A 27,254-nucleotide genomic window follows, 5' to 3' on the forward strand; every position below is an offset into this window, starting at 1 on the left:
CGTTTGTGCCATTGAAGGTCCAATATCATTTGATTTAAGTGGATGTTTAGGTGAGAGGGCGGTGCTGCATTTATGATCTTGGAACTTGATTCCATCTGGACCGATAATGCTCGGCAGCACCGTCTCCCGTACATACCACATTTTCCCGGGAATGACTCATGTTCATGACCGGGAACGTTTGACCGAGCCCACCTTGGAACTTAATACCCTACACCTGTTTGTTATTTATGAATCCCCGGGAATGGCGTAGGACGACTGGACCTTTCGGCTGGGCCTGTGGCCAAAGCCAGTACGAGACAAGGCCCAGGGCCTGTATGGGCCTGGGATCACCGCACTGTACAATTGGGGCAGGGCCCGGGGTCTGTTTGGGCCTAAGGTCTCGGTGCCGTACAATAGCCCCCCCTTGATTCATACTCGGTCATCGAGAAGAATCAAGGAGCAGCATGGGACCTTTTGACCTCGGGAGTCTTTTAGCCTGGGACTTCTGACCGTCATTTCTCATTTAATATTCATCTCAAAAGACGCGCCGTTTCGCGGCGCCAGGCGCAGTCGTCATTATTGCTTGACGGTTCGAGGACCGAAGCGACGTGCGGATTGGTTATGCTTGGCGTTCGTTGGACTGCTCGTAGACCGCGCCCATTTAATGCTTGATTCAGACGCTTCTTCTTCCTCCATTCACTTTTCTTTCCTCTATAAATAACCTCCCTCTGAACAGCATCCCATTTTTCCTCTGCCAATCTTTAGAGTTCTTTTTCTCTGCCGACCACATTTCTGTGCGCTTGCTTACCCAGTGTTCTTTTCCTCCTTAGAACCCAAAGTAAGTTTTTCTTCCCCTTCCTTTTCCTTTCAACTTTCATTTCTTTGAGTTTACTTTCGTATTTTTAGGCGTTATAGATGGGTTACTCTTACCTCCTAGAGTCCCCGGCTGCTTTGGCCACCTTTAGGAGTAATTTTAACATTCCCAATGACGTGGATGTGGCCTACTGCCATGAGAGCGATATTGAACTCCACCGAGGGCATGGTATAGCCTTCTTTCCTTTGATGTCCATTCTAGAAGGTGGGGTCAGGTTCCCCGTGGATCCCCTCTTAATAAACACACTCACTTACTACGGGCTGTGCCCGGACCAACTTCCCCCCAACTTTTACCGGGTAGTTAGTTGCGTCAGTAAGTTGAACCACACCTTTAACTTACAGTTAGACCACCATGACATTAACCAAATGTATAGGCTCTGTGGGAGCAAAGCCACCGGTTATTACCTAAAGACAAGGGATGCACGGGTACGGCTGATATCATGCCTACCTGATTCGAACAGGAACTCCGCCAATGAGTTCGTTAGGGTGAGCGGCAATTGGTTTGCCGGGGAGTTTCCTTGCCCCCTTACGCCGCGTGAAGTGGGTTCGTTCCATCCCCTTCATATAACTGCTTTCTTTCGCCTCTCATTTTCTTCCTCTCGGTAAAAAGAATTTTTATGATTAGAGACTAATGCGTCATTTGATCTTTTGCAGACGGCAAAGTGTTTGTGCAGGACCTCAGAGTCGTCCACGCCAAAGACTTAAACTTCGTCCTCCGCTCTGAGATATACGTGCATTGGGACGGGCAACTCCGGGCTTCGCATTTGATCCTCGGTGTGGAGCCGGTTTATTCTACTTGGCAGCCGTTCAAGCAGGCCCTGATAGTTGACAGCCCCCTGCTGTCGTATATAGACGTTCGGTACGTGAACTTTTTACCGCCGAGTCTTACAACCGGGGAAGCGAGGGAATTTGGCCGGCGGGTTACTCGCGCAGACGAGCTAGCCCCTTTGAGAGACGAATCCGCGGAAAAAGCATCCCGGCGTATCAGGGAGTTAGCCCACGAAGCCGTGCAGCAAGGCCAAGCGCAAGAGCAGCCAATCCCCGAGAATCCGGCCGCCGTGAACCAACAACAAGTGATAGAAGCGGCCGCCCTTTTAGCTAGAGCTGCCCGGCCTAAGGGAAAGATGGTATCTAGAAAAGTGCTGTCGGTAGAACGGTTTGTGCCCAGTGCCCGACAATCCAATCAGCCCCCTAATCCAGAGGGCCGGGGTCAAGTGCCGCAGCCTTCACCCCCACCGCAGGCCGGACGTGCCCGGAAGAAGCAAAAGGTCACCGATCAACCTTCCACTTGCCCGGGAGAGGTCGCTGCCCAGACTCCTCCCCGTCCAACAGGTGGTATTGTTATCCGTGAGCCGCCGACTGAAGCCGGCACGGGGGGCGCGTCCTCCTCCCAAGTGGCTCCTGCGTGGGAGCCGAAGATCCTTCTGGACGGCAAACCATTGCCGTCAACCGCCTGCATTCGGATGTGGGATAAAGGGGAGGGCGGCCGTATTGCCCAATCTTTGGCCGAAGCTCTCCAACTTCCCGAGGATGTGCATGCTTTCGAGGATGGATCCGAGGAGTCCGTAGGGCGCCGGTTAGAGTGGCACGCCATTGCGGTAATTTTTTTTGTCTATCTAGTTCTTCATACAGGTTTCCTTTTGCCTTTTTTCTAACTTTTGTCCTTGCTAGGCTGCTCAAATGGCCCACATTGTGGCTGCTCGGGCACGGGAGCTTGCTGAGGAGAGCGAGCGCGAGAAGGAGGCGCGCGAGGCGGCGGTGAAAACGGCTAAGGAAAAACTGAAGGCCGCCGAGTCTGCTGAGAAAAAGGCTGCAGTTGCCGAGAAGAACCGGTCCCTGGCCGAGAAAAGGTGTGCGGAGCTCCTAACCCAGCAGAATGAGACGGAGCTTAAGCTAGCCCAAGCCATCAGCCTTAACACCTCCAATGCCGAGGAGATAGCTGACCTTAGGGCAGGCTTGGCAGCCGCGGAGCAGAAATGGTATGATGTCGGCTTTGCTGATGCCGAAAACTCTGTAGAGCCGGTGGTTGCTCGGGCTAGGAATATGGGCTTTGAGGCCGGGTGGTTTGCCGCCCTTCAGGCAATGGGTGTTCCTGAGGATTCGCATCTGAGAGACCCCGGCCAAATCCCATTCCCGAGCCCCGCCCCTGCTGCTCAGGGTACCCCGGTGGCGATTGACGAGGAAGAGACAGCCAGTATGAGGGAGCTGGTTGAGCAAATCGACGCTCACGCCGAGCCTGAGGAAATGGAAGTCACCAGTATCCCGACTGTGCAGGAGCTTCTCGGTGACGCCCCGCCTTTTTCTTTGGCCGGCCAGCAGGAAGTGATACCGCCGAACCAACCTCCCCGCTAATTTTTCCTTTATCTTGCTTGCTCATTTTTATTTTATTAGTTTTACTTGCTCACGTCACCGGGATGCGGTGACCGAACATTTGTTTTATTTTGTTGGTTTTATTTGCCTATGTCACCGGGATGTGGTGGCCGAACAATTGCTCTACTTTAATTGGAAGTCCGTTTTCTTTTTCCGTTTGAATTTGTCGAATGAAATTATCTCTGTTCGTGTTTTGCTTGAACCACGCCAGTGCTATGGCGGCTTAATGTAATAGTACCCCCGAGAACCATTTACGCGGCGCTTAGTGTATTTTGAGAGCGCTTTTTGACTTAGTATTTGAAAAAGGGTCGGGTTAGGCTTTGGCTGAACCGGGAATCTAGCCGAGAATCAGGTTTTCGTACTTAGAGAATTATTTGTAGGTTTCCACCTGCTCGGCGATAGTGATCGAGCCGAGGATCATGTTTCTATCCTTAGATTATTATTTGTAGGTTTCCGCCTGCTCGGCGATAGTGATCGAACCGAGGGTCAGGCTTCTGTCCTTAGAGACTTATCTGTAGGTTTCCACCTGCTCGGCGATAGTGATCGAGCCGAGGATCAGGTTTCTGTCCTTAGATTATTATTTGTAGGTTTCCGCCTGCTCGGCGATAGTGATCGAACCGAGGGTCAGGCTTCTGTCCTTAGAGACTTATCTGTAGGTTTCCACCTGCTCGGCGATAGTGATCGAGCCGAGGATCAGGTTTCTGTCCTTAGATTATTATTTGTAGGTTTCCGCCTGCTCGGCGATAGTGATCGAACCGAGGGTCAGGCTTCTGTCCTTAGAGACTTATCTGTAGGTTTCCACCTGCTCGGCGATAGTGACCGAGCCGAGGATCAGGTTTCTGTCCTTAGATTATTATTTGTAGGTTTCCGCCTGCTCGGCGATAGTGATCGAACCGAGGATCAGGTTTCTGTCCTTAGATTATTATTTGTAGGTTTCCGCCTGCTCGGTGATAGTGATCGAACCGAGAGTCAGGCTTCTGTCCTTTGAGATTTGATGGTGATTCTTCCGGCGTACGGCTAAGGAATGAAAAATAGCTTATACAAAAGGATTCATCATGCTCTTAATTTCAATGGGATACAAGTAATGGCTTACACCGATGATTATGCGTAGAACTTCTTCAAGTTGTTGGCGTTCCATGGTCGGGGGAGTGGCATCTCGTCAAGGTCTTCCAAGTAGTAGGCCCCTGCACCCGCAATAGCTGTGACTCTGTATGGTCCTTCCCAACTCTGAGCGAGCTTCCCTGCAGTCAAGTCCCGCATGTTTCCCACTACCCTTCTTAATACTAGTTCCCCGGCAATGAACTCCCTGCTCTTTACATTTCGGTTGTACCTCTGGGCCAGCTTCTGTTGATACTCGGCAAGACGTATGGTCGCAGCCTCCCTGCATTCTTCTAGCCAATCCAAACGCTCCATCATCAGGTCGGCGTTCTGTACGGGGTCAAACCCGGCGACCCGTGCACTGCATAAGCTCACCTCGGTTGGTATGACTGCTTCCGAGCCGTATGTCAGGGAGAACGGGGTTTCACCCGTGGATCTCCTAGGGGTCGTGCGGTACGCCCATAATACACTGGGTAGCTCTTCCGCCCATCTTCCCTTTGCTCCGTCCAACCTTCTTTTGAGCCCGTTCAAGATAGTCTTGTTTACCGCTTCAGCTTGGCCGTTGCTTTGTGGGTATGCCGGGGTTGAATACTTGTTTTTGATGCCAAGCTTACTACAAAAGCTCCGGAAAGCATTGCTGTCGAACTGCAGCCCATTGTCTGATACCAGCGAATTCGGCACCCCAAACCGTGTAACTATGTTTTTCATACAAATTTTTTCACGTCGGAATCCCGGATATTAGCCAAGGCCTCTGCTTCAGCCCACTTTGTGAAGTAATCTACAGCCACCAATACAAAACGGCGGTTCCCCGTTTCCCGGGGGAAAGGCCCAAGGATGTCAAGCCCCCATTGTGCAAATGGCCACGGGCTGCTGACAGGATTTAGCTGTCCTGCAGGTTGATGGATCATTGGGGCGTGCTTTTGACATTGTTCGCAACTTCGTACGTATTCGGCGGCATCCTTCTGCATCTGTGGCCACCAAAACCCCTGTGTCATTGCTCGGTGTGCCAAAGATCGTCCCCCGGCATGCCCGCCGCACACTCCCTCATGCAGCTCGGTCAGGAGCTCTTTGACCCTGTCTGGATGTAGGCATAAGAGGTAAGGGCCTGCAAAGGATCTTCGGTACAATTTTCGGTCTGAAGACAGCCAGTATCTGGGAGCCACTCGCCGAATCTTGTTGGCCTCGGCCTCATTCTCCGGAACTTTATCCTCGGCAAGGAAGTCTATGATCGGGCTCATCCAACTTGGACCAGCTACTGCCACCTGCGCAATCTCTACTCCGGCTTGGTTGGGAACATTCTTCACCTGGATGCTTGGCTCCTTTACAAGTTCTACCGTGATGAGCCTTGGCGTATCCTCGGTAGCCGATGAGGCTAACGTGGCAAGAGAGTCAGCGTGCTTGTTTTGTGACCGGGCTACCTGGGATATCTTTACCGTTCCAAACTGACTGATAATCTGCTTTGCCGCGCCGAGATAAGCTTTCATTCTGGGGTCCCGAGCTTCGAAGTCCCCAGTGATCTGACAAACCACCAGTCGAGAATCAGAGTAGATCTCTATGTCCTTTGCGCCCAGATGTAATACTGCCCTCAATCCGGCCAACATGGCTTCGTATTCGGCTTCGTTGTTCGAGGCTTTGAACCCCAGTCTGAGGGAGTGTTCCAGTCGTATACCCTCCGGGGTGACAATGACAATACCAGCCCCGGCCCCCATAGCATTCGATGCACCGTCCACAAATAACCTCCATGGGCGAATCTCCGTACTACAGATTATTTTGCCTTCATCCTTGGGTGTAAACTCTGCGATGAAGTCAGCCAGAACCTGTCCCTTCACCGAGCTTCTAGGCCGGTATCTTATGTCAAACGATCCCAACCGAGTCCCCCACTTGGCAATCCGCCCTGTGAAGTCTGATCTCTTCAATAGTGACTGCAATGGATACTCGGTGAGGACGAACACTGTGTGTGCCTGGAAGTAATGTGGCAACTTTCTCGTGGCGTGCACCAGAGCCAAAACTAACTTCTCGAGAGGCAGGTACCTTGTCTCGGCATCGACCAAGGTTTTGCTCACGTAATACACCGGCATCTGCACTCCCCGGTCCCTCAGCAACACAGCACTTACCGCATGGTCGGTGACAGCGAGGTACATAAACAGATCCTCTCCGGGATCCGGGGCCGTCAACCTCGGCGCATTTGCCAAATATTCCTTTAGCCCTCGAAAGGCTTCATCGCAGCTCTCGTCCCATAGAAACCCCTTCCACTTTTTCAGAAGCTGATAAAAAGGCCGGCAACGGTCGGCAGACTTGGAGATGAATCTGTTCAGGGCCGCTAGCATTCCAGTGAGCACTTGCACCTCTTTGGGATTGCTTGGTGGTTTGAGGCGGTTCACGGCTTCTATCTGGTCGGGGTTGGCTTCTATACCCCGAGTAGAGATCAGATACCCCAGGAACTTACCAGCCCCCACTCCGAAAGTGCACTTTTCGGCATTCAAGCGCAATTTATACCGACGTAGTATCTCAAACACTCCCCGGAGATCTTCGGTGTGCTGCGACTCAATTCTGCTTTTCACCACCATATCATCGATATAAACTTCAACCGTGCATCCAATTTTTTCTCGGAACATTCTCGTCATCATTCTCTGATACGTAGCCCCGGCGTTCTTTAGTCCGAACGGCATGACCTCGTAGTGATAATTCGCATTCGGGGAGATAAATGCAGTCTTTTCTCGGTCTTCGGGTGCCAAGGCAATTTGGTGGTAGCCCTGGAAGGCATCCAGGAAGCTCATCCTCGGATGCCCGTACGTTGCATCTACTAGCTGGTCAATCTTGGGCATCGGGAATGGGTCCTTGGGACATGCTTTGTTCAAGTCTGTGAAATCCACACAAACTCTCCATTTCCCGTTCTTCTTCTTTACCACGACAGTGTTTGCCAACCACTTCGGGAAGAATATCTCCTTTATGGCTCCGGCATCCTTCAGCCGCTGTACCTCCAGGTTTACTGCCTCGACGTGTTCCCTCGACGCTCTTCTCGGTTACTGCTTCTTTGGGGGGAATAACGGATCCACGTTGAGTCTGTGGACAATGAACTCGGGATCTACGCCGGGCACTTCATACGGGCTCCACGCAAAAACGTCCACGTTTTGCAATAAGAACAGCAACATATCTACCCTTTCCCGGTCGTTCATGCTTGTACCTATCTGGAAATACTTGTCAGCATCTGGGAGAATCCTTACCTTCAGCACCTCCTCGGCAACGTCCGCCCCAGCTTCCCCCTGGGGTTTCTGTAATTGCTATGAATTTTCTTTCTCGTTCTCCTCAGTTCGACCGAGCTGTTCGTTCTCCCACCGGACCGCGGCGACTAGGCACTGCCTTGCCACCTGCTGATTCCCCCTTACCACGGCAACTCCATTCTCGGTTGGAAATTTCATTTTTACGTGAAGGGTGGACGGGACAGCCCCCATTGCGTGAATCCACGGCCTTCCCAGGATTGCGGTGTATGGTGCGAATGATCGGACCACTATAAATGTAACTATAACTGTCTTGCTTTCCATGTTCACTGGGAGAGAGATCTGCCCCTCGGGAATTACAACCCTCCCATCAAACGAGACCAACGGCGTGTCATACTTCGCCAAATCCTGGGTCTTTAACCCTAGCCCTTCAAAGAGATCCGGGTACATGACGTCGGCTCCGCTTCCTTGATCAATCATCACCCTCTTCACCAGGAATCCGCCTATCCGGGCTGTCACCACCAAAGCATCGTCGTGGGGTTGGACCGTCCCCTCGAAATCATTTTCTCCGAACGAGATGGTCGGCCGTCCACCTTTTTTCTTCTTTTTGGATGATTCTCCTTCCGCGCAGGCTACTGTCAGTATCCTTTTAGCCGCTGCTGCCCTTCTTGGTGCGGCATGGATGACTTCGATTACCCCCAGGGGTGGTGGAAGGGGATTCCTTTTCTGTTGGGATCCCTGCCCGGTTTCTCGGTTAACGGAATCTGTTACAAACTCTTTTAAGTACCCGGCCCTTGCTAGCTGTCCGAGATGATCTTTTAATACCCGGCACTGTTCAGTCGTGTGCCCCTTGTCTCTGTGATAGGTGCAGTATAAGTTTTGGTTCCTCCGAGATGGGTCGCCCCCCATTTTGTTCGGCCACCTGAAGAATGGCTCGTCTTTGATCCGTTCCAGGATCTTGTGAACTGGCTCTTTAAACACCACATTGACCCCGTCGATCTGCCCCTCTGGTCCCTGCATTCTGAAGTCTCGTTTCGGTTTTGCCGGCAAAACGTTTTGCCGAGATCTCCCCACTAACGGAGCTTTCCCCCTGCTTTGCAACCGGTCATCTTCCAGGCGTTTGTACTCCTCTATGCGTCTCATCAGTTGCCTCATGTCCTCGGGGGGTCTTCTCGTCAGTGACTCCCGTAATTCAGAATCCTCAGGGAGCCCCATTCTGAAGGTGCTTGCCGCAATTTTCTCATTTCCTCCACCAATCTCGTTATAGAGTTCCCAGTATCGGCTGGCATAACTCCGAAGGGTTTCCCCAATCCTCATCTTCATGGAAAGTAGTGCGTCAACCGGCTGTTGCACCCGGCTACATGTCACGAACCTGCTGCCGAATTCCTGAATCAGCTCGGCAAAGCTGTGTATGGAGCCCTTCCGCAAACCATTGAACCATCTTAGTGCCGTGGAACCGAGACTAGAGGGAAAAACCTTACACATTAATGCATCGTTGTGCGCATGCAAAGACATCATGTGGATGTAATGGCTAACATGCTCCACAGGGTCTGTCCTTCCCTCATACGAATTGAATGGTGGTCGTGTGAATCTGCTCGGCATAGGGGCCCGTTCAATTTCATCGGAAAACGGTGACCGGGCAGCCATCCGTAGAGCCCGGCTCATTGCGTCCATGGAGGCATTGTGGTGTAGACGTTCTTCCGGTGATTCTGATCCTTGGTGATCATAACCGTGCGACCGTGAGCGGTTCCGTCGATTGCGTGGTTCCCGTGATTGCCGTTGCGACTCTTGGGAGCGCGACCGGTCTCGGGACCGATGCGTATTAGACCGGCTGGAGGCCTCACCCTGGCTTCTCCTTTGCTGGGAGTTGCGATTCCTTTCATCTCGCCGAACCCTTGCTTCCAGCTCTAGGTCCATTACCAGTCTGCGTAACCGTTCCAGCTCTCGGTCCCTTTCGTCATGCCGCCGATGCGCCGAGACGTCCGAAACCGTCCAGTGTGTCTGAGCCGATCCTTCTCCTTGTCCGGACCCTTCCTCCCTTCTTGAGTGCTCCCTATCTTCCCGCCTTTTTTGCCTTCTCTCCCTCCATGTTGACCCCCGAGAAGATCCCATGGAGCCGCTTGGTGCACGCTCCTCAGACATCCTCGTCGTTTGAGTCCCAGTCGAACTACAGCTTTGTAGGAGAGCCCCACGGTGGGCGCCAATTGTAAGAACCAAGTACGAGGCCTATGGGCCTTGGATTATTATGGGCTCACAATCTATTTGTAGTGGGCTTGAAGATTTCCTACTATGGGTCGTTCTCGGCAGAGACTCAAAGCAACGCCCAGTTTGATGTTCACTCTTTCACTCTTTTTCTCTCCCCAAAAAATCCCCTTTCTTCTCCCATCTTTCTTCTATTTATAGCCAAGGTTAGTGGGAAGATCATGATTACAGCCACCGTTTGTGCCATTGAAGGTCCAATATCATTTGATTTAAGTGGATGTTTAGGTGAGAGGGCGGTGCTGCATTTATGATCTTGGAACTTGATTCCATCTGGACCGATAATGCTCGGCAGCACCGTCTCCCGTACGTACCACATTTTCCCGGGAATGACTCATGTTCATGACCGGGAACGTTTGACCGAGCCCACCTTGGAACTTAATACCCTACACCTGTTTGTTATTTATGAATCCCCGGGAATGGCGTAGGACGACTGGACCTTTCGGCTGGGCCTGTGGCCAAAGCCAGTACGGGACAAGGCCCAGGGCCTGTATGGGCCTGGGATCACCGCACTGTACAATTGGGCAGGGCCCGGGGTCTGTATGGGCCTAGGGTCTCGGTGCCGTACATTTACATTAACTTATTTTACTATTATCTCATTAATCCCTCATTTATTGCCTAAGCTTACATCACACTTTTCTTTCTTTTTCATGTCTTTTAGCATACCCACCTTTTTAATATTTTTTTTAAAAACAAAAAAATAATAATTAAGGACTAATAGTAATAACTAACCAGATAAGGCTTTGGAGAGAGATAGAGAGACATAAAAATGTTGTGGATTGTTAAATAAAACACATTGTTTCACTACATATTACCAAAATAAAAGACCTGAGACCAATAAAACATTTAAGAGAGAGAGAGAGAGAAATCTAAGAGGTTGCCGCCTCCATCATATTGGCCTCCCACCACCATCAAGACGCCGAAACCTCTATGAGTATTTTTTTTTTCTTTTTTAAATTAGGGGGTTAAATATGATTTAGGTTTGGGTCATTTGGTTGGATAATTTTTGTTTTGGGTATCTAAGTAAAGAGAATACTTGGTATGCAATGTAAAGCCATATTCTACCATGGTTTTAAATCATCTATAAGACACATGCATACACACTTGCCCACATCATGTTTTAATGTCACACTATCGATGAGTGAAAGACAATGAGAGAGTTGGACATACTTTTATTTCATAGTATTAAATATGTGAACACAACACAAATTAGTTGATTTTCATGGTGCCGTTACTCTTTTGCATTTATTTTTGGTTTCATGATTTAAAAATAAAATAAAAAATTTCCTTGAAAAGACTATAAATATGCAATGAAACTACTAAATTAATTTTTAATATCTCAAAATGTATATGTTTCTTTACTCTAATTTAGTTTACTTTTTTTATAATATATGTACAACACTATCCAAAACCGTCTTATATAAAATGTTACAAAATTATCCGTGTATCGCACGGGTAACTTACTAGTTACAATAATGGGAAGAGAGAATTTGAATTCTAATTTCGAAAGGCCTGTTTCATTTTCAATACTTTGTTCTCATTTTTTATTCTCAAGTGGGGCCCAACACCAATTGAGTTGCGTTTTATTATGAGAATGCCTCTCATGAATCTGAAAACTCCAAAGTATTGCTCTGGTTCTCACATTTTTGGGTACTGAATTCGGAAATTAAGAACAAAAAATGGAACCAAACATATTTTGAGGTGATGTGGAACCAAATAGGGCCTAAACGTATACGTCGAAAATACCAATAAAAGCTACAAGGTTTGGCTACTATCTCAATCTTTTATATACAAGTACAATCGTAATTTTTTTATTAAAAAAAAAAAAGAAAAGAACAATAATAGTTGCCTTTTTAAATCGCTTTTCTCATTTTGGGCCAAAGGGCTTAAAAGAACACTTTGATAAAAGAATAACAATAATATATATCAGAGTGGTACCCAAATATGTCCAACTAAATTGGTTGAGCCCAAGAGCCAGCCCAATATCCAAAACAGAAACAGAAGTAGTGAGTATAGACTGTACTCTTATTTTTTTCTTCTTCTTCAGAGCTTGGAACTGGGAAGTAGTTTTTATTTTTTTGATAAGCTGGGAAGTACTAGTAGTTAGTACTAGTTCTAGTACTTTTTTTTTTTTTTTTTTTTTTTTTTTTTTTTTGAGAAGAGACTAGTCTAGTACATAGTACTGCTATACTGTTCTCTTCTTCTTTGTTCTTGAGAGTAAGGAAGTTTAAAATTTAGCTCGTGCTTAAGGGAGGGAAACAAAGAAAGAAACCAAAACACTAGCACTAAAGATAACGTTTGAGTTTTTGAGATATGGTGGTAGCTGTAGCTGCAGCTGCAGCATCCTCTACTTGGCTAACGTGCGCACTTCTTCCTCGCCAAGGTTGTTGTAGCCTACAAGGTCTTTCTTACACCACTCGGGTACTCTCTCTATATATATCTCTCTAACATGGGTTTGGGTTAATTTACAGGGCTACATGGAATTCAACAACCAACTCCTAGTCTCCAATGGACAAACAAAAAGGTCTTCACTAACTCTGCTTTCATTTCATTTCCATATTTATAGAGCTTTTTTCTATTCTCAAAGTTCTGCTGCGGCTAAATCTATATACAATAGAATTTGGGTGGCGTTTCTTTTTGAACAATTCTTATGGTGGAGCTCATTTTGGGATTTCGGTTCAGCCCAATTACCCCAATGGAACATTGGTTGATTGTTGAAAATTTTGCAGTGCACTGCACATAATCTAGGCTATGAGAATTTGAATGAATATATTAGAAACAATTGCTTGCATCAGGAAAACAACCATGTATTGATTAGTTTTTGTTAAAGTAGAAAATTTGGTAATCAAGCTGTAGGACAGCTGGCTATAGAACATAGATAAATCTTTTTGGTGTATAAGCTCTCTTGATTAGATGTTAACAAAAAAGAAACAGAAGAAAGCTTTTGTTCAATGTAGTTGTAGACTTGCATATCCTGCTATCTTAAAGATTCCAAATGATTGTTAGTAATATTATGGCCTAATTGTGAATTATCTATTCCAGATTTAGACATTTTGATTTTTGAGTTCCTAATTAATAAGACAATTTACAATTAACATGTCATATTTTTGTGTCCCAGAACAACAGAATCCTTTATTTATTTGTTTATTGGAAGTTTATACCGTCATTATTCCTGAATTTTTAGGACTGAGCATCTATATAAACCCTTTTCCGGTTTCTCTTATTCTTTATTTAATTATGAGAAACATTTGATGTTGTGTGGCAACAGAGATGTTGTACAAGAAAAGCTGGTTCGACAATTACTGCAAAATTGGAGCTGAAGCCTCCTCCATATCCACTGGTAAGATTTGAAGATCCCCTCTGTATAACTTTTGGCGTAGGACAAGCTGTTATTTAACTGACATGTTCTCATAATTGTTAGATATACAAGTGTGAGTGAAATCCCACATTGAATAATAATGACAAGGGTAAGTGGTTAATATAACATAATGGTGTTCCTATGTTATATACACGTGTTCTCTCCATAACAATAATAATATGATAAGGAGTGAGGTCAAGGTTTCAAGACATACTAGGTTCAAGACCTACTAGGTACACATCTAACTTACCATTAAAAAAAATTATTATAACACATCATTTTATGGGCTTGATAAACACATTTTTTTCCCTCACATATGCTTAAATTGTGACTTTATATGCTAACTGAGAGCTTTTGGGATTTTCATGATTATCATCTTGATTCCTGTTTTATAGAGTTTTTCTCTGGCATATCATTCCAGTTACCTTTTATATGCATTCTGTGTATAGGCTTCCTTTGGCACACCACAAAGGAAGTGGGCACAGATTTCTTGATGATCATTCTGACAATTAAGGGCTGAAATTTTTAACTAAGTTCTATTTTTAATAGAGAAATGATGGGTTATTTTATGTGTGTGTGATATAAGAAGATGCATAGGTATTATATTGCGTTGAACTTGACACTGCCATGCCGAGCACATTGCTTTGTTAAAATGTGAGTGGTTCCTTGAAAAGAAATTGAGTGATTATATTGTCTATTTTTCTCAGGCTTGCCTTGATTACCTTTTGCATTACTAGTAAGTTATGTGCTTGCCAAATGTATCATGCATACTAGCATTCATTATTACATAAATACCCATATCTTCAGCTTTGATGGCTATTTTACATCAATTTTTTTGGGCTGTACTTGTCAGCTTTCTTTAGAGCTTATTAATTTAATTAAATTTTAAATGAGAACCATGACAGGACAATTACCTATATCTTCCATATCCTATTTTTACTCAAGGAACATCTACAGGCGTCAATTGCTTCTTCCCTTTTTTTACTTCAAAGATTGTAAACACTAATTTTCCTGTCTATCACAAACCTTTTTGTCCCCCCCCAAATTTTCTCTCAACTACCAAAAGTTAATTAAATAAACTTTATGATAACCTCTTTTAACAAGAATTTTTTTTTTTTTGAAATGATGGTAAATCTAATAAATGTATGATTTTTATTTTTAAAATGATAATACGTAATGCACATTCATCTTGTGTGCCCCAACTTCTAGCATCCTGATTTACAGTCCAATATATGATATTGGATCAGATGTGTTATTAGAGCAATCTGTTCTATGTCATGAAGCCTGGCCTGGCAATGAGTTGCTCTTTGTTCATCATTCCACCCCATTGTCATTGCTAAATCTGTGACAAACAAGCTGTTTATATCAACTTAATTTCTTGTTTATTCGGCCAACTCTCCATCATCTTTCTTTGGCTGAGTGGCATGTATTTCCACGGTGCTCGTTTTTCCAATTATGAAGCATGGTTAAGTGATCCTACTCACATTAGACCTAGTGCCAAGGTGGTTTGACCAATAGTGGGCCAAGAAATATTGAATGGTGATGTAGGCAGGGGTTTCCAAGGAATACAAATAACCTCCGGTTTTTTCCAGATTTGGCGAGCATCTGGAATAACTAGTGAATTACAACTCTATTGTACCGCAATTGGTGTATTGATCTTCGCAGCTTTAATGCCTTTTGCTGGTTGTTCACGGCGAATAAACTTTATGATGAGAGAAATATTAACATTTCCATGCAACTTAAACCACAAGTGAAATTGGTGGAAATTTTCATTGAGTGCTTGTTGAAATTTTTAGACAAGTTTGAGTCCATATCAATTAGTGATTATTATACACTTTGTTTAATGTATGTGACAGAATGCTCTGGAGCCACATATGAGCCAGGAGACATTGGAGTATCATTGGGGGAAGCACCATAGGGGCTATGTGGATAACCTAAACAAGCAAATTATAGGAACAGAGCTAGATGAAATGCCGTTAGAAGATATTATAATCACTACATACAACAAGGGTGATATTCTTCCACCTTTCAACAACGCGGCCCAGGTATGCTATTTTAAACTGTTTTGAGGGATAATTTTGCAAGGCTGATGTCATATATTTAGTTTTGAATTATATAATTGTAATGAAACCTGGTTCAAATATCTTCCGGTAATTTCTTTTGTTGTTGCTGTTGTTATAAGCATCATGTCTGATGATTACTATCGGAGCATAATAATAGATATTTAAGGAAAAATTCTCTTGATGTCCTATAAAGTGATTTCTTTACTTGATTCTTTCCTATGTTATTAACAACTCTTTATCTGGCATATAGTTTATTTATCTGCAAATTCATACAAGCAATGGATGTTTTAAATGTTATTGGGATTTTATGTTAGGTAATTTCATGATAACAGTAATGATTTTGGATTGATTACACCCTGGTCTTTCACATTGGTTTTCTTGGCTAAAGTTTTCTGACTAGTGTATTTACCTGTTTTCAGATTTGGAACCATGATTTCTTTTGGGAATCCATGAAACCAGGTGGTGGAGGAAAGCCTTTTGGGGAGCTTCTACAACTGATAGAAAGGGACTTTGGTTCTTTTGAAAAATTTGTGGAAGAGTTCAGGTCAGCTGCATCTACACAATTTGGTTCTGGTTGGGCGTGGCTTGCATGTGAGTAGTTTCTTCCACTCAAACATGTCAATTCTTACATTCTGTTCCAAATTTCTTTGAGTTCACCTCTAATATTGTTAGCTGAATTGGTATGGTGTAATGTTGCCTTTTCTTATTTTTCTAGATAAAGCAAATAGACTAGATGTTGGAAATGCTGAAAATCCCCGTCCATCAGATGAAGACAAAAAGCTTGTGGTAGTGAAGAGTCCCAATGCTATAAATCCACTTGTTTGGGATTATTCTGTAAGTATTTTGAAGGACTACAACCTTCCTAATTCATGTTCAGATATTGTATATATCATAAAAAATGTTCATATATTGTGGCGTCCAGTATTATGGAAAGATTATATTCACATTATAACAGTTCATTGATGTATCTAATGATATTTGTCGATTTCTTGCAGCCACTTCTTACCATCGATGTTTGGGAGGTATTTTAAATTTTGCTCCTAGTTCAATGAGTTAACCTTGTATGCTTCGTTTTGGAAACAATCATTATTACCTGAGAACTGATTTTTCTAAATTTGATTTGTCTCCACAGCATGCTTACTATCTTGACTTTCAGGTGAGGAAACCTTGTTAATAAAACATGAAATACACCTTGCTTCCATTTTATGGTAATGTCCATATGTTTATAACAGACTCATGTTGGTAAGAGAGCCTAAAAACTGTGTTATTTTCATTTTACAGATCCGTCGACCTGATTACATATCAATCTTCATGGAGAAGCTTGTATCATGGGAAGCGGTCAGTTCTAGACTTGAAATTGCAAAGGCTCGAGCTACTGAACGAGAGGAAGAAGAAAAGAGGAAAAAAGAGGAAAAGGAGGTGGGAAATTCAGACAACCAAGCTGTTGAGATGTTCGTAGACAGTAAATCTGATGATTCAGAGACTGAATGAATGAATGAATTGTGTTTGTTTGTTGTCGAGTTAAAAGTATCTTTAGGGTGTTGTACTTATAAAAAATATATATATATAGAGAGAGGTCAGTTTGAGCGGATCTACACTAGATGAAATTTTTGAGGTAAACTTTGCTTTCATTAAAATAAGGAACAACATAGGTGACATTTCAAACAAAATGAAAGGTACAACTTTGCTTTATTGGGTGGTTGTTTATGGGGTTGGGTGAGAGAGGAGGAGGAGGGAGTGTTTGTGCAAGGGGAGGAAAATAGAAAGAACCAAATAAGAGAAACTGAGAAGGGAAGAGCATGAAGAGAGAACACGGAAAATAGAAAGAACCAAATTAGAGAAACCGAGAAGGGAAGAACATGAAGAGAGAACACACATTGATGAGCTATCAATTTTCTTGATCCTTGGATTAAATCAATGGTCATGATATCTCAGTCCTAGTTGAAATATACTTTTCAAGTTTCACTGGTTTAAAAAAAAAAAAAAAAAAAACTATTATGTTATTAATAATTATTAAAAATAGGGCTATGAAGTTTTCCAAATAATAATAATAATAATAATAAGGCTATGAAAAAAAATATCTTGGAAAATAGCTGTAAATTAACTACTGAAATCTTGTTTTTAAAATATGGTTTCACCTAAAATTATGTTGTTGTGGCAGGAGTTGATGGGGCAAGTGTACATGAAGAGTTGCCTCATCAGTCATCAGTTCACATCAGTAAAATTTATTTTAAGTGTGAAATTGTGTTTTCAAACCATGATTTTAAGCTGAGTTTATTCTCCAAAATACTTTTCTTAGAGGGGCTAATTTTAATAATAAACAATAAATAATATCACTTATAGGTTGTCTTTTCTATTGACGTTTAACCTAAATAGCTCATCCAATAACAGATCATCATGATTGATTCCGTATTGTCACCAAAGTTTCAAATGACATTATTGATTTTGTGTCACTCTTACCTAGTTTCAAACAATAGCTTGGAAATTTTTATTCTACGTGATATGTAATATTTCTCTCACACGAGAAGAAAGTTATGGTACGTATATGGGTGAGAGATTAAATATCACAATTATGCATAATATCAGTTCTAATTGTTGGCCAAGTTTGGCTAAAATACATCGTTGGTCTCTTTTTTTTGGGATCAACAATGTATATGGCCAAATCCACCACAAGATCCTTTTTTGTGTGTGTGTTTGTGTGTGTGGAGAAGTTGTGAGGAAGAAGGATTCAATTTGATGTGGTATTCTTGAAGCTTAGTTGGAATCCCTAAATCTTTCACTTCCTTATAAAATATAAACACCAAAATCAAACAAAAATTCTATAAAACCCTAATCCACAATTTCCAAATCAAACACAAAAATTTCCCTACCCTTTATTTATTTGTTTATAATTTTATTTTACTTTTTTTTTAATAAAGAACAACACAAAAAGAAATGAAAAAATTACAAGGTGAAACCCTAAATCCAAAAAAACTCAAATCCAAAACAATTAAACGATAATAAACTAGTGAAAGAAAAAAGTTACTTACACCATCAATCCTTTCATGCTATTCAAAGAGGAGGTGAGCGTTGGTTTGAGAGAGAGAGAGAGAGAGAAAGCCCTAAATTGAGAGATATAAATGCAAAGAGAAAAAGGGAAAGAAAGAGAGAGTGATGGGCTTTGGGTTCTCATTGAGTTGTTGACATAGGAATTGTTATATATTGAAATGGGTTATGTTTTGTTGTCAAAAATTTTAGTGAGATATCTCAATTTTTTTATGAAATTTTGTGGTGTTTTTGAACCAAAGCCTCAATTTTCTTACAAATAGCCTTTCTAGTTCTTGATTAAAAAGTTATATAAATATATATATATATATATATTTATATATTTATATAAAATGATGGAAGTGATGAGTTGGGTAATGGTAAATGGTAATAGACCAAACAACTACATAAGAGCACTAACAATGGAAGACGTAAAAAAACACCTATTTTACATTCTCAAACACTACTTTATCTATTTTACCAACCCATCCAACAATAAAACCAACATCCCAATTTTTATTTTTACATACAACCTAATAAAATAATATAAACTACCTAATAAAAAAATAAAAAGTAAGAAGAGAGAGAGAGAGAGAGAGAGAGAGGGTGTGAGAGGAAGAGTGTGTGAGAGATAAAAAAAAAGTAGTTTTTTCTTTACAACCACATGAATAGTAAGGTTGCAAATATACTGTAGCTAGGGTGGATAATTTTTTGGGTATACATACTCGGATGGAGCTTGCTTTTAAGGGTCTAGTTGTTAAAATAGCAACTAGGGGGTTTTTACACCCCCAATGCAAGTGCTCTTAAGGAGCTAATTTTGGGTGGGCAAAATGATATTTTTTCAAACCAGCAATTTGAAATCAAGTCTAACCATATATGGGTAAACTATAATTAAACCAATTTATTAGGTTAAGTATACAAAATGATGTAATGTCGTCACTCACAAAACCCAGACTCCAATACACCCAATGCTTCTCTCTAACAAATATAAAATTAACAAGGAGAAGTTATTTTCCTTCTCTGCAATTACAACACAACACCACTTTCTCTTGCACCCTTCTTTGAATAACATTTAGGGTGTGTTTGTTTGGAGGTGAAATATGGTGGATAGAAAATTTTGGAGAGAAAATGGGAAGGAAAACTTTTTAGAGTGTATTTGGTTAGGTGAGGAGGAATGAAAATAAATGATAGAACCCAGATATTTTCTCACTGGTCCATCAAAAAGTTTTCTCTCCAAAATGGAGAGAAAATTGAAGAGAAAAATTGGATATTATTTTTGAACAAAAATGCCCATGTGCAATTGTACATGGGCTTGTCCATGACTCCATATTGCTCTTCTTCAATTTTTCTTTTCTCTTGGACGTGGCTCTTTTTTTTTTTTTTTTTAATTACTAGGCAGGCTTCGAACTACATGTCCAGATATATATATATATATATATATATATTTTTTTTTTTTCTAAACATGATTTTTTTTAATAATAAATTTAGGTGATTGATTTTTTTTTGGTTGATAGATATAGAGCAAGGAAATCAGCAAAGTAATGTGAAGGCAAGAATATATGTAACAAGGAAGTCAACAACTTCAACAAGCATGCATGCTGCGCACCTAGACTTCTATGTAGGCGTGTTACAAGAATCAGGTTTGTGTTGACAATGCATGCAAAAGAGAGAATGAATTTAAGGCTTGAGAAAAAAATCAAGCCAACCTTCTGACGATTAATATAACAGGAACTATGGACAAAGTGTCTCTCTGACAACGGTATGTGAAGATTGACTAAATAGAATAGTGCTTCTTTGGGCTGTGGAGAAAAAGTGACCAAAGGAAAAGTTGTTAGAGGGAAGTTGGAGGCAGGCCCGGCCTAAGGCCTAGGCAACTTAGGCTATTGCCTAGGCAGTTGCCTAGGCCCCTACTAGAGAATGCTCCTAAATTTTGGGTAAAAATTAATATATTTTAATTTTTTTTGGTAATAGAAAAAAAGTTTTACATTTTTTTTCTTTTAATAAATACTAAAGTATTACATGAGTCTTATAAATATGGAGTCTTTTGGGTTAATATTGTAAAATTTAAAGTTAATTTGCGTTATACGAACTGTTCAAAGATAATTAGGAAAATGAGGAGAGAGACTGAATTTCGGCAATGACATTGCCGAAATTCAGCCAAAAAGCAGGAGAGAGAATACAAAGCAGGAGAGAGAATAAGGAAAAGGAAAAAGTAGGAGAGAGAATAGGGAGAGAGAAAATGTTGAATTTCGGCAATGGGATTGACGAAATTCCACTGCCCAGTTTTCCTACCGAATGCTGTGTGTCCGAGTGTGCCCGAGTGTAGAGTGCTCTTAAAAAAAAAAAAAGGCAATCGCGGCAATGTCATTGCCGAAATAGGGGAATAAAATTTTTTTTTTTAGCAATTGTGATAATGGCATTGCCAAAAATGGAAAAAAAAAATGGTTTCGAAATCTCTAAAAGAGTAAAAAACAGGTTTCATGTCCACAATATTTTCACAATAAATCACATATAATTAGTTATTATTAGTTAAAAAAAATTGTGACAACTAATTGTGGCAATGTCATTGCCGAAATAGGGAAAAAAAATTTGTGGTAATACCATTGCCGAAATAGGGAGAAAAATAAAAGTGATAAACTACTTGAGGCAATTGCATTGCCGAAATAGGGAGAAAAAAAAATTGGAAATACCATTGCCGAAATAGGGGAATAAAATTTTTTTTTAGCAATTGTGACAATGGGATTGCCGAAAATGTGAGAAAAAAAAGAGAAAAGGATTATGGCAATGGGATTTCCGAAATAGGAAAACAAATTTCGACAATTCCATTGACGAAAATGTGGGAAAAAAAAATGATTTGTGGGAATCAAAATTTTTCCCCTATTTCGGAAAAAAGGAAAAAAAAAAAAAAAAAAAAAAAGAGAGGAGAAAAAAATTACGGCAACGGGATTGCCGAAATAGGGGGAAAACAATTTCCCCCCTATTTCGGCAATACCATTGCCGTAATTGTTAAAAAAAAATAAAAATAAAAATAAGAGAAATGGATTACGGCAATACCATTGCCGTAATCCATTTCTCTTCTTTTTTTTTTCTTTTTTTTTAATTTTTTAACAATTACGGCAATACCATTGCCGTAATTGTTAAAAAAAAATAAAATAAAAAAAAAAAAGAAAAGAGAAATGGATTACGGCAATGGTATTGCCGTAATCCATTTCTCTTTTTTTTTTTTTTTTTTATTATTATTTTTTTAACAATTATGGCAATCCCGTTGCCGTAATTCTTTTTTTTTTTTTTTTTTTTTTTCACATTTTGCCGAAATAGGGGAAAAATTTTGATTCCCACAAATCTTTTTTTTTTTTTTCCCACATTTTCGTCAATGGAATTGTCGAAATTTGTTTTCCTATTTCGGAAATCCCATTGCCATAATCTTTTCTCTTTTTTTTCTCACATTTTCGACAATCCCATTGTCACAATTGCTAAAAAAAATTTTATTCCCCTATTTCGGCAATGGTATTTCCAATTTTTTTTCTCCCTATTTCGGCAATGCAATTGCCTCAAATAGTTTATCACTTTTATTTTTCTCCCTATTTCGGCAATGGTATTGCCACAAATTTTTTTTCCCTATTTCGGCAATGACATTGCCACAATTAGTTGTCACAATTTTTTTAACTAATAATAACTAATTATATGTGATTTATTGTGAAAATATTGTGGACATGAAACCTATTTTTTACTCTTCTAGAGATTTCGAAACCATTTTTTTTTTCCATTTTTGGCAATGCCATTATCACAATTGCTAAAAAAAAAAAAATTTATTCCCCTATTTCGGCAATGACATTGCCGCGATTGCCTTTTTTTTTTTTTTTTAAGAGCACTCTACACTCGGGCACACTCGGACACATAGCATTCGGTAGGAAAACTGGGCAGTGGAATTTCGTCAATCCCGTTGCCGAAATTCAACATTTTCTCTCTCCCTATTCTCTCTCCTACTTTTTCCTTTTCCTTATTCTCTCTCCTGCTTTGTATTCTCTCTCCTGCTTTTTGGCTGAATTTCGGCAATGCCATTGCCGAAATTCAGTCTCTCTCCTCATTTTCCCAATTATCTTTGAACAGTTCGTATAACGCAAATTAACTTTGAATTTTACAATATTAACCCAAAAGACTCTATAAATATGTGTCATTAATTATAAAAAATAATTCAGATAGAAAAAAGTTAGAAATATTATAAAATTCATTACCACATAGTTTATTATTTTCTTGAAATTTCACTAATCAAATTCATTGCTACATTGTTTGTAAGTTTTTTTGTAGTAAAATTTGCTATAGTTTTAGCATTTCCTCTCCCCCAAAAAAAACATATTACAAAATAAAAAGAATGATTATTTTTTTTATAAAAAATTATGATATTAAACATTATTTAAATATTATTTAAGCAATAACAAAAAAGGCCATTTAAATATATCACCTTAGACTTTCAAATTTATTGGGCCGCCCCTAGTGGGAGTTGTCAATGACTTGAGGCATTAACTTTCGTTAATATTAGGCTTTTCTGTTAGTTTGAGAAAGGAAAAAAAAAATAGACGTGTGTCATTTATTAACTAGTGGTGCATGGAGTGGAGCATATTTTGTGGGACAAAGGAGTTGAACTTTTTTTTTTTTTTTTTGAAACAGGAGTTGAACTCTTTTAATATTTGGTTTTAAAAACATTGGAATGTTCAAAATTAAATAGGTATGATATATATAAGAGTAAATTAACACATACAACATCTTTCACCAAAAAAGAAAAGAAAAAAAAGAAGAAACACTTACAATATCAAGATATAACCAAATTAGACTTGTTATACCTAATTTTCAATAAATGATCAAAATAATTGACATTCCACCTTACTTTTGAATTATTTTGGGGATGTAGTAATGTTAATTATTTGGGAGTGAAAAAGGGGTGAAAAAATGACAATTATTTTGATCATATGGAGGAAAGAGGGTTACTTATTGAAAATTAAATATAATTACTTTAATTGCGCTATACTTTCGACTTCCAAGGTCTTGTTGTAATATAAGGTCTATATTTTATTTAAATATCTTAATAATGAGTTTCGTTAATGGATGTTTGGAAAATTATTGAATATTCTGGAAATACTATAAATCCATTCATCTCTCTCATATGAATTGTGGGTCTCACTATAAATTTAATTAGTGGAACCCACAATTATGTGAAAGAAGAGAGTATAGATTTATGGTATTCTGAAAGTATTCAATAATTCCTCTGGATGTCTTTATGATAATTGTTAATGTGGGGCCGGGGAACTTATGATCCGGCCTACACTCTATTAGGGATCAGGGCCCATGCCGAGGAGGGTGTGTGCCAAGGACGAATGATGAAAGGCCGAGGTGTCTAGGGGAACAGCTGAGAACGACCCTATCCTCGGCACTCCAGGACTTTAAGGGGAAGAGTAACGTCTCGATGAAGGCTATCCCCAAACAGCCCCCTGAAGGGGATGCGAGTAAAATGGGGCCCACGTGGAGGTACGGTGCAAAATTGGTTCAAGGTAAACACGTCCCCTCCGTATTAAATGCACTCACCAGCGTCCTGACCATATTAATAAGAAAAGACGCCTGGATAGTGTAACTTCGATCATCGCAACTAACAGAAAGCAAGAGGGGACAGCTGATGGAACGAGTACAGAAGTAGGCACTTGTCTGACCAACAAGTGGAGGGCTAAGATCAACCAAGAATGGCTATATAATGTGAAGGCTAATGCACCAAAAGCTGGTTGGGAAAAATGGCCAAAAATCAGAGCCTTCCATCCCGCCTCTAGGAGAAAAACTCCTAGGGTGAACACGATTTAATTATGTATGAATACCACCAAAAACCCGCTGTCTTGTGACCAAGGCCTAACCTTTCAAACCCACACTCTATAAATGATATTGTTTGAGCTTTTTTACGTGCGAACCCAACACTATTACGGGTCGTTACAAATCATGTCCTCACAGTTAATAAACTAATTTAGTAAAGTTTTTATAATACTTTTATAGAAAATTATAAAATCTATCAAAATATTAATGGTTTTTTTTCTTTCTCCAGAAAATTTTTCTAAAAATAGTTTATTAATTAATATCTTTAAAGCATCAGCATATCTATTGAAAAGAAAAAAACATCCATGTAAAGGATGACTTCCCTCCCTGTTCACCCTTTTCATATTTATCAAAATTTCTGTCAAACGGATATAAAATTATAAATGCAACATCCCTCACGTGAACTGGCTTTATAATGAGTGATTAGTGTTGTTAAGTAATGCAAGAGACGTTTTAAGTAACCGTTTATTATAAAAGAAAACACAATTTTTTACCCCAAAAAAGAAAAAGAAAAAGAAAAAGAAAAAAAAACACAATTATTTTTTATTTATTTTAAGAGATGCACAATAGTTTAATAAATAGTTTTAGCAATTTTTTATAAAAAAATTAAATTTTTTACAGTTTCTAATATTTCTAATATTAAAAAGATGCTTAAAAAAATAGCATCAATTTTTTTTTAAATTTAACGAATACCATTCAAAGAAACTTTATATTTATAAAATAATATTGATAGAGAATAAAAATAATGCTAGTATCATGATAAACATGACCATTTTTTTCACCATTTGCCTAGAATTGTAAATGGTTGATCCACAAATCCAGGGCAAATTTTAACAAAATTAGGGGTTAAATTTTTTTTTTTTTTTTGGGGTAGAAATCTAAATTGCGGGTTTTGTTTATTAGAAAATCAAAGATCACGCAAATCCATAAAGGCAATGGTCTCGCAAAAAGAGAAAAAAAACAAAAAACGATAAAGCTTTTACGCATGAACAAGAATTTCTGACACAAAGTACTTTATTGGCTCCTGCTCCAAAAAAAAGTACTTTATTGGCTCAATGCCAGCTCATTCAATGTGCTTGACCGCACACAAGCATGAGTAGGGCTCACAAGTCAGAGCTCTGAAGCCAAATTGTCTTTTCAGTCACTATCTTTTTTGTCCGTTACATTGATTGAGTGACGCCAAAATATCAAAATTTGAATTTATTTAAAATTTAATGCATTACAAATCATTATGAGATTTAAATAGGAATAATGTTATAGATGTAAATTATTTTAGAAAAGTTAAAAAAAAATTATTTTAGGAAAATGGTGAGGGGTAATTATTAATAAATAAAAAAGTGTTATTTATGGTAAAGTTAAATAAAAATTAATAAAAAATTGGACGTTTACAAATAATTTGTACATGTATTGCTCCTTGAGTATAATCTTGTCCGTTAAAGGTTCCACTTCTTCACTTTCCCTTGCCTATTCACTCGCTCTGTGAAGTAGCAAGCAAGTGGACTTGGCCATTGAACAAGTTTCTTGTAAGTGTTTATTCTCTCTTAATATATAGATTTCTATGTGTTTCTATTTTTAATATTTCGTCTATAATATATAGAGATTTCTTTTTGTGATTATGTGATATGTTTCTATTAAACATGCTTTACCATCTTATGGATATGAATCTTTGTCTGATATATGGTTCTTTCTTCTGATTTTCTAAACAGGTGTTTCTTCAATTTTTTTTTGAAAAATCAAACAATAACCAATAATGGGTTTGTTTGATTCACCCACATCTACAAAACAACGAGGTTTTGTATTTTCTTCCAACTCTAATAGAGTGTGTGATGTGACTGTAATGGGTGCTAAAAGTGATGCTGAATCTAATAAGCTTAATGTTCCTAGTAGCAGTGTTAAGGAGATGCACAAAAAGCCAAGGGTTTTGAGGGACTTCCCTGTTAAACGGGATTTCCCTACTGGCTTTGGTCCATCAGTTTCTGCTTCTTCTAAGTCTAACACCAGTGTTTTAGTTAAGAGGAAGTCCATGGAAGAAACCAAACCTTTGGTTTTTTCAGATGATAAATGTGGTGGAACTTCCAAAAGAACTAACATGATGTATAGAAATGAAGAAAATGAGGATGTTGTGAAAAAAAAGGTAAGTGTTGTGTCTAAGTATTTGAAACCTATTGATAATCGCAAGAAAGTGGAGGAGTCTTTGATTCTATTCAGAGAGTTATTGAACAAGCGCATGAGAGAATTGAAAGCAGAGTCAGGAATAAAAAATGGGGCAACCAGGCTTGCTTATATCGCAGCAGCAACAGATCTTCGATGGGAGCGAAAATGGGTTAACGTAGAGAAACGGATAGGAGCTGTTCCTGGAGTTGAAGTTGGTGACAAGTTTGAGTGTGCAACTGAACTGAATGTTGTTGGCCTTCATCGTCAGTTTCAAGGTGGAATTGATTACATGGTGAAGGGTGGACAAAAATTAGCGACGAGTATTGTTGCTTCCGGTCGTTATGTCAATGACATTATATCATCTGAGGTCTTGATTTATTCAGGTCAAGGTGGGAATCCAAGTGTTGGAAGAAGTAAGCCAAAAGATCAGAAGCTTGAACGTGGAAACCTTGCTTTGAAGAATAGTATGGAAGCTAGAACTCCTGTAAGGGTAATTCGTGGCTCTGAAGTTTCCAAGGCTTCAAAAACCGTAGTATACATCTATGATGGCTTGTATCTTGTGGATAAATGTATGCAAGAAAGAGGAGCATTTGGAAAACTTGTATTCAAGTTCGAGTTAAGAAGGATTCCGGGGCAACCGAAGCTTACCATGTAGAAGTTTTTATTTATTTTTAGAATCAGTTAAGATTTCTTTGTTTTGTAGACATAGCTTTGTGCAATTGAAGTGCTTTCTTTAGGTTTTTAATAAATGCTGTTAAACTCTTGTTAATGTTTGGATATCATGAGATGTTTGGGGAAATTATCAAGGATTATCATGGAAACTTTGAACAAAATACCATCAAAGATTCAAAGTAATTAATTAGAGCAAGGACATACTGCAGTTTTGAAAAATATTGGCTTGTATCTCATAGATTGCCGACCACCTATTGTAGCCAAGTGATGGTGATAATGTTTACCATCGCAAATTCTGAAATCTATTCAGAAATTCCTTAAACTCTTTCCTAA

General features: G+C 40.1%; 2 protein-coding genes across 3 annotated transcripts; both read left to right on the forward strand.

Annotated features, from left to right (window-relative positions):
- The first annotated feature begins 11,818 nt into the window (after positions 1 to 11,818).
- LOC115958977 (superoxide dismutase [Fe], chloroplastic-like) lies at positions 11,819 to 16,888 on the forward strand. Of its 2 annotated transcripts, none has more exons than XM_031077259.1 (9): positions 11,819 to 12,183; positions 12,269 to 12,321; positions 13,066 to 13,137; positions 15,012 to 15,200; positions 15,638 to 15,809; positions 15,934 to 16,052; positions 16,214 to 16,240; positions 16,351 to 16,374; positions 16,500 to 16,888. In XM_031077259.1, the coding sequence occupies exons 1-9, from the start codon at positions 12,111 to 12,113 to the stop codon at positions 16,707 to 16,709; spliced, it is 939 nt and encodes a 312-aa protein (XP_030933119.1). In that variant the 5' UTR covers positions 11,819 to 12,110; the 3' UTR covers positions 16,710 to 16,888. The 2 variants fall into 2 exon arrangements, with proteins under 2 accessions (XP_030933119.1, XP_030933120.1); XM_031077260.1 differs by having other exon boundaries at positions 11,823 to 12,180.
- An 8,604-nt stretch (positions 16,889 to 25,492) lies between these two features.
- On the forward strand, positions 25,493 to 27,018 carry LOC115960480 (histone-lysine N-methyltransferase, H3 lysine-9 specific SUVH5-like). The gene is made up of 2 exons (XM_031079411.1): positions 25,493 to 25,618; positions 25,802 to 27,018. Exon 2 carries the CDS (start codon positions 25,846 to 25,848, stop codon positions 26,902 to 26,904), a length of 1,059 nt encoding a protein of 352 aa, XP_030935271.1. The 5' UTR covers positions 25,493 to 25,618; positions 25,802 to 25,845; the 3' UTR covers positions 26,905 to 27,018.
- The last annotated feature ends 236 nt before the right edge of the window (positions 27,019 to 27,254 follow it).

Source organism: Quercus lobata, chromosome 9 (assembly GCF_001633185.2).
Source record: "Quercus lobata isolate SW786 chromosome 9, ValleyOak3.0 Primary Assembly, whole genome shotgun sequence".
Classification (NCBI taxonomy): domain Eukaryota; kingdom Viridiplantae; phylum Streptophyta; class Magnoliopsida; order Fagales; family Fagaceae; genus Quercus; species Quercus lobata.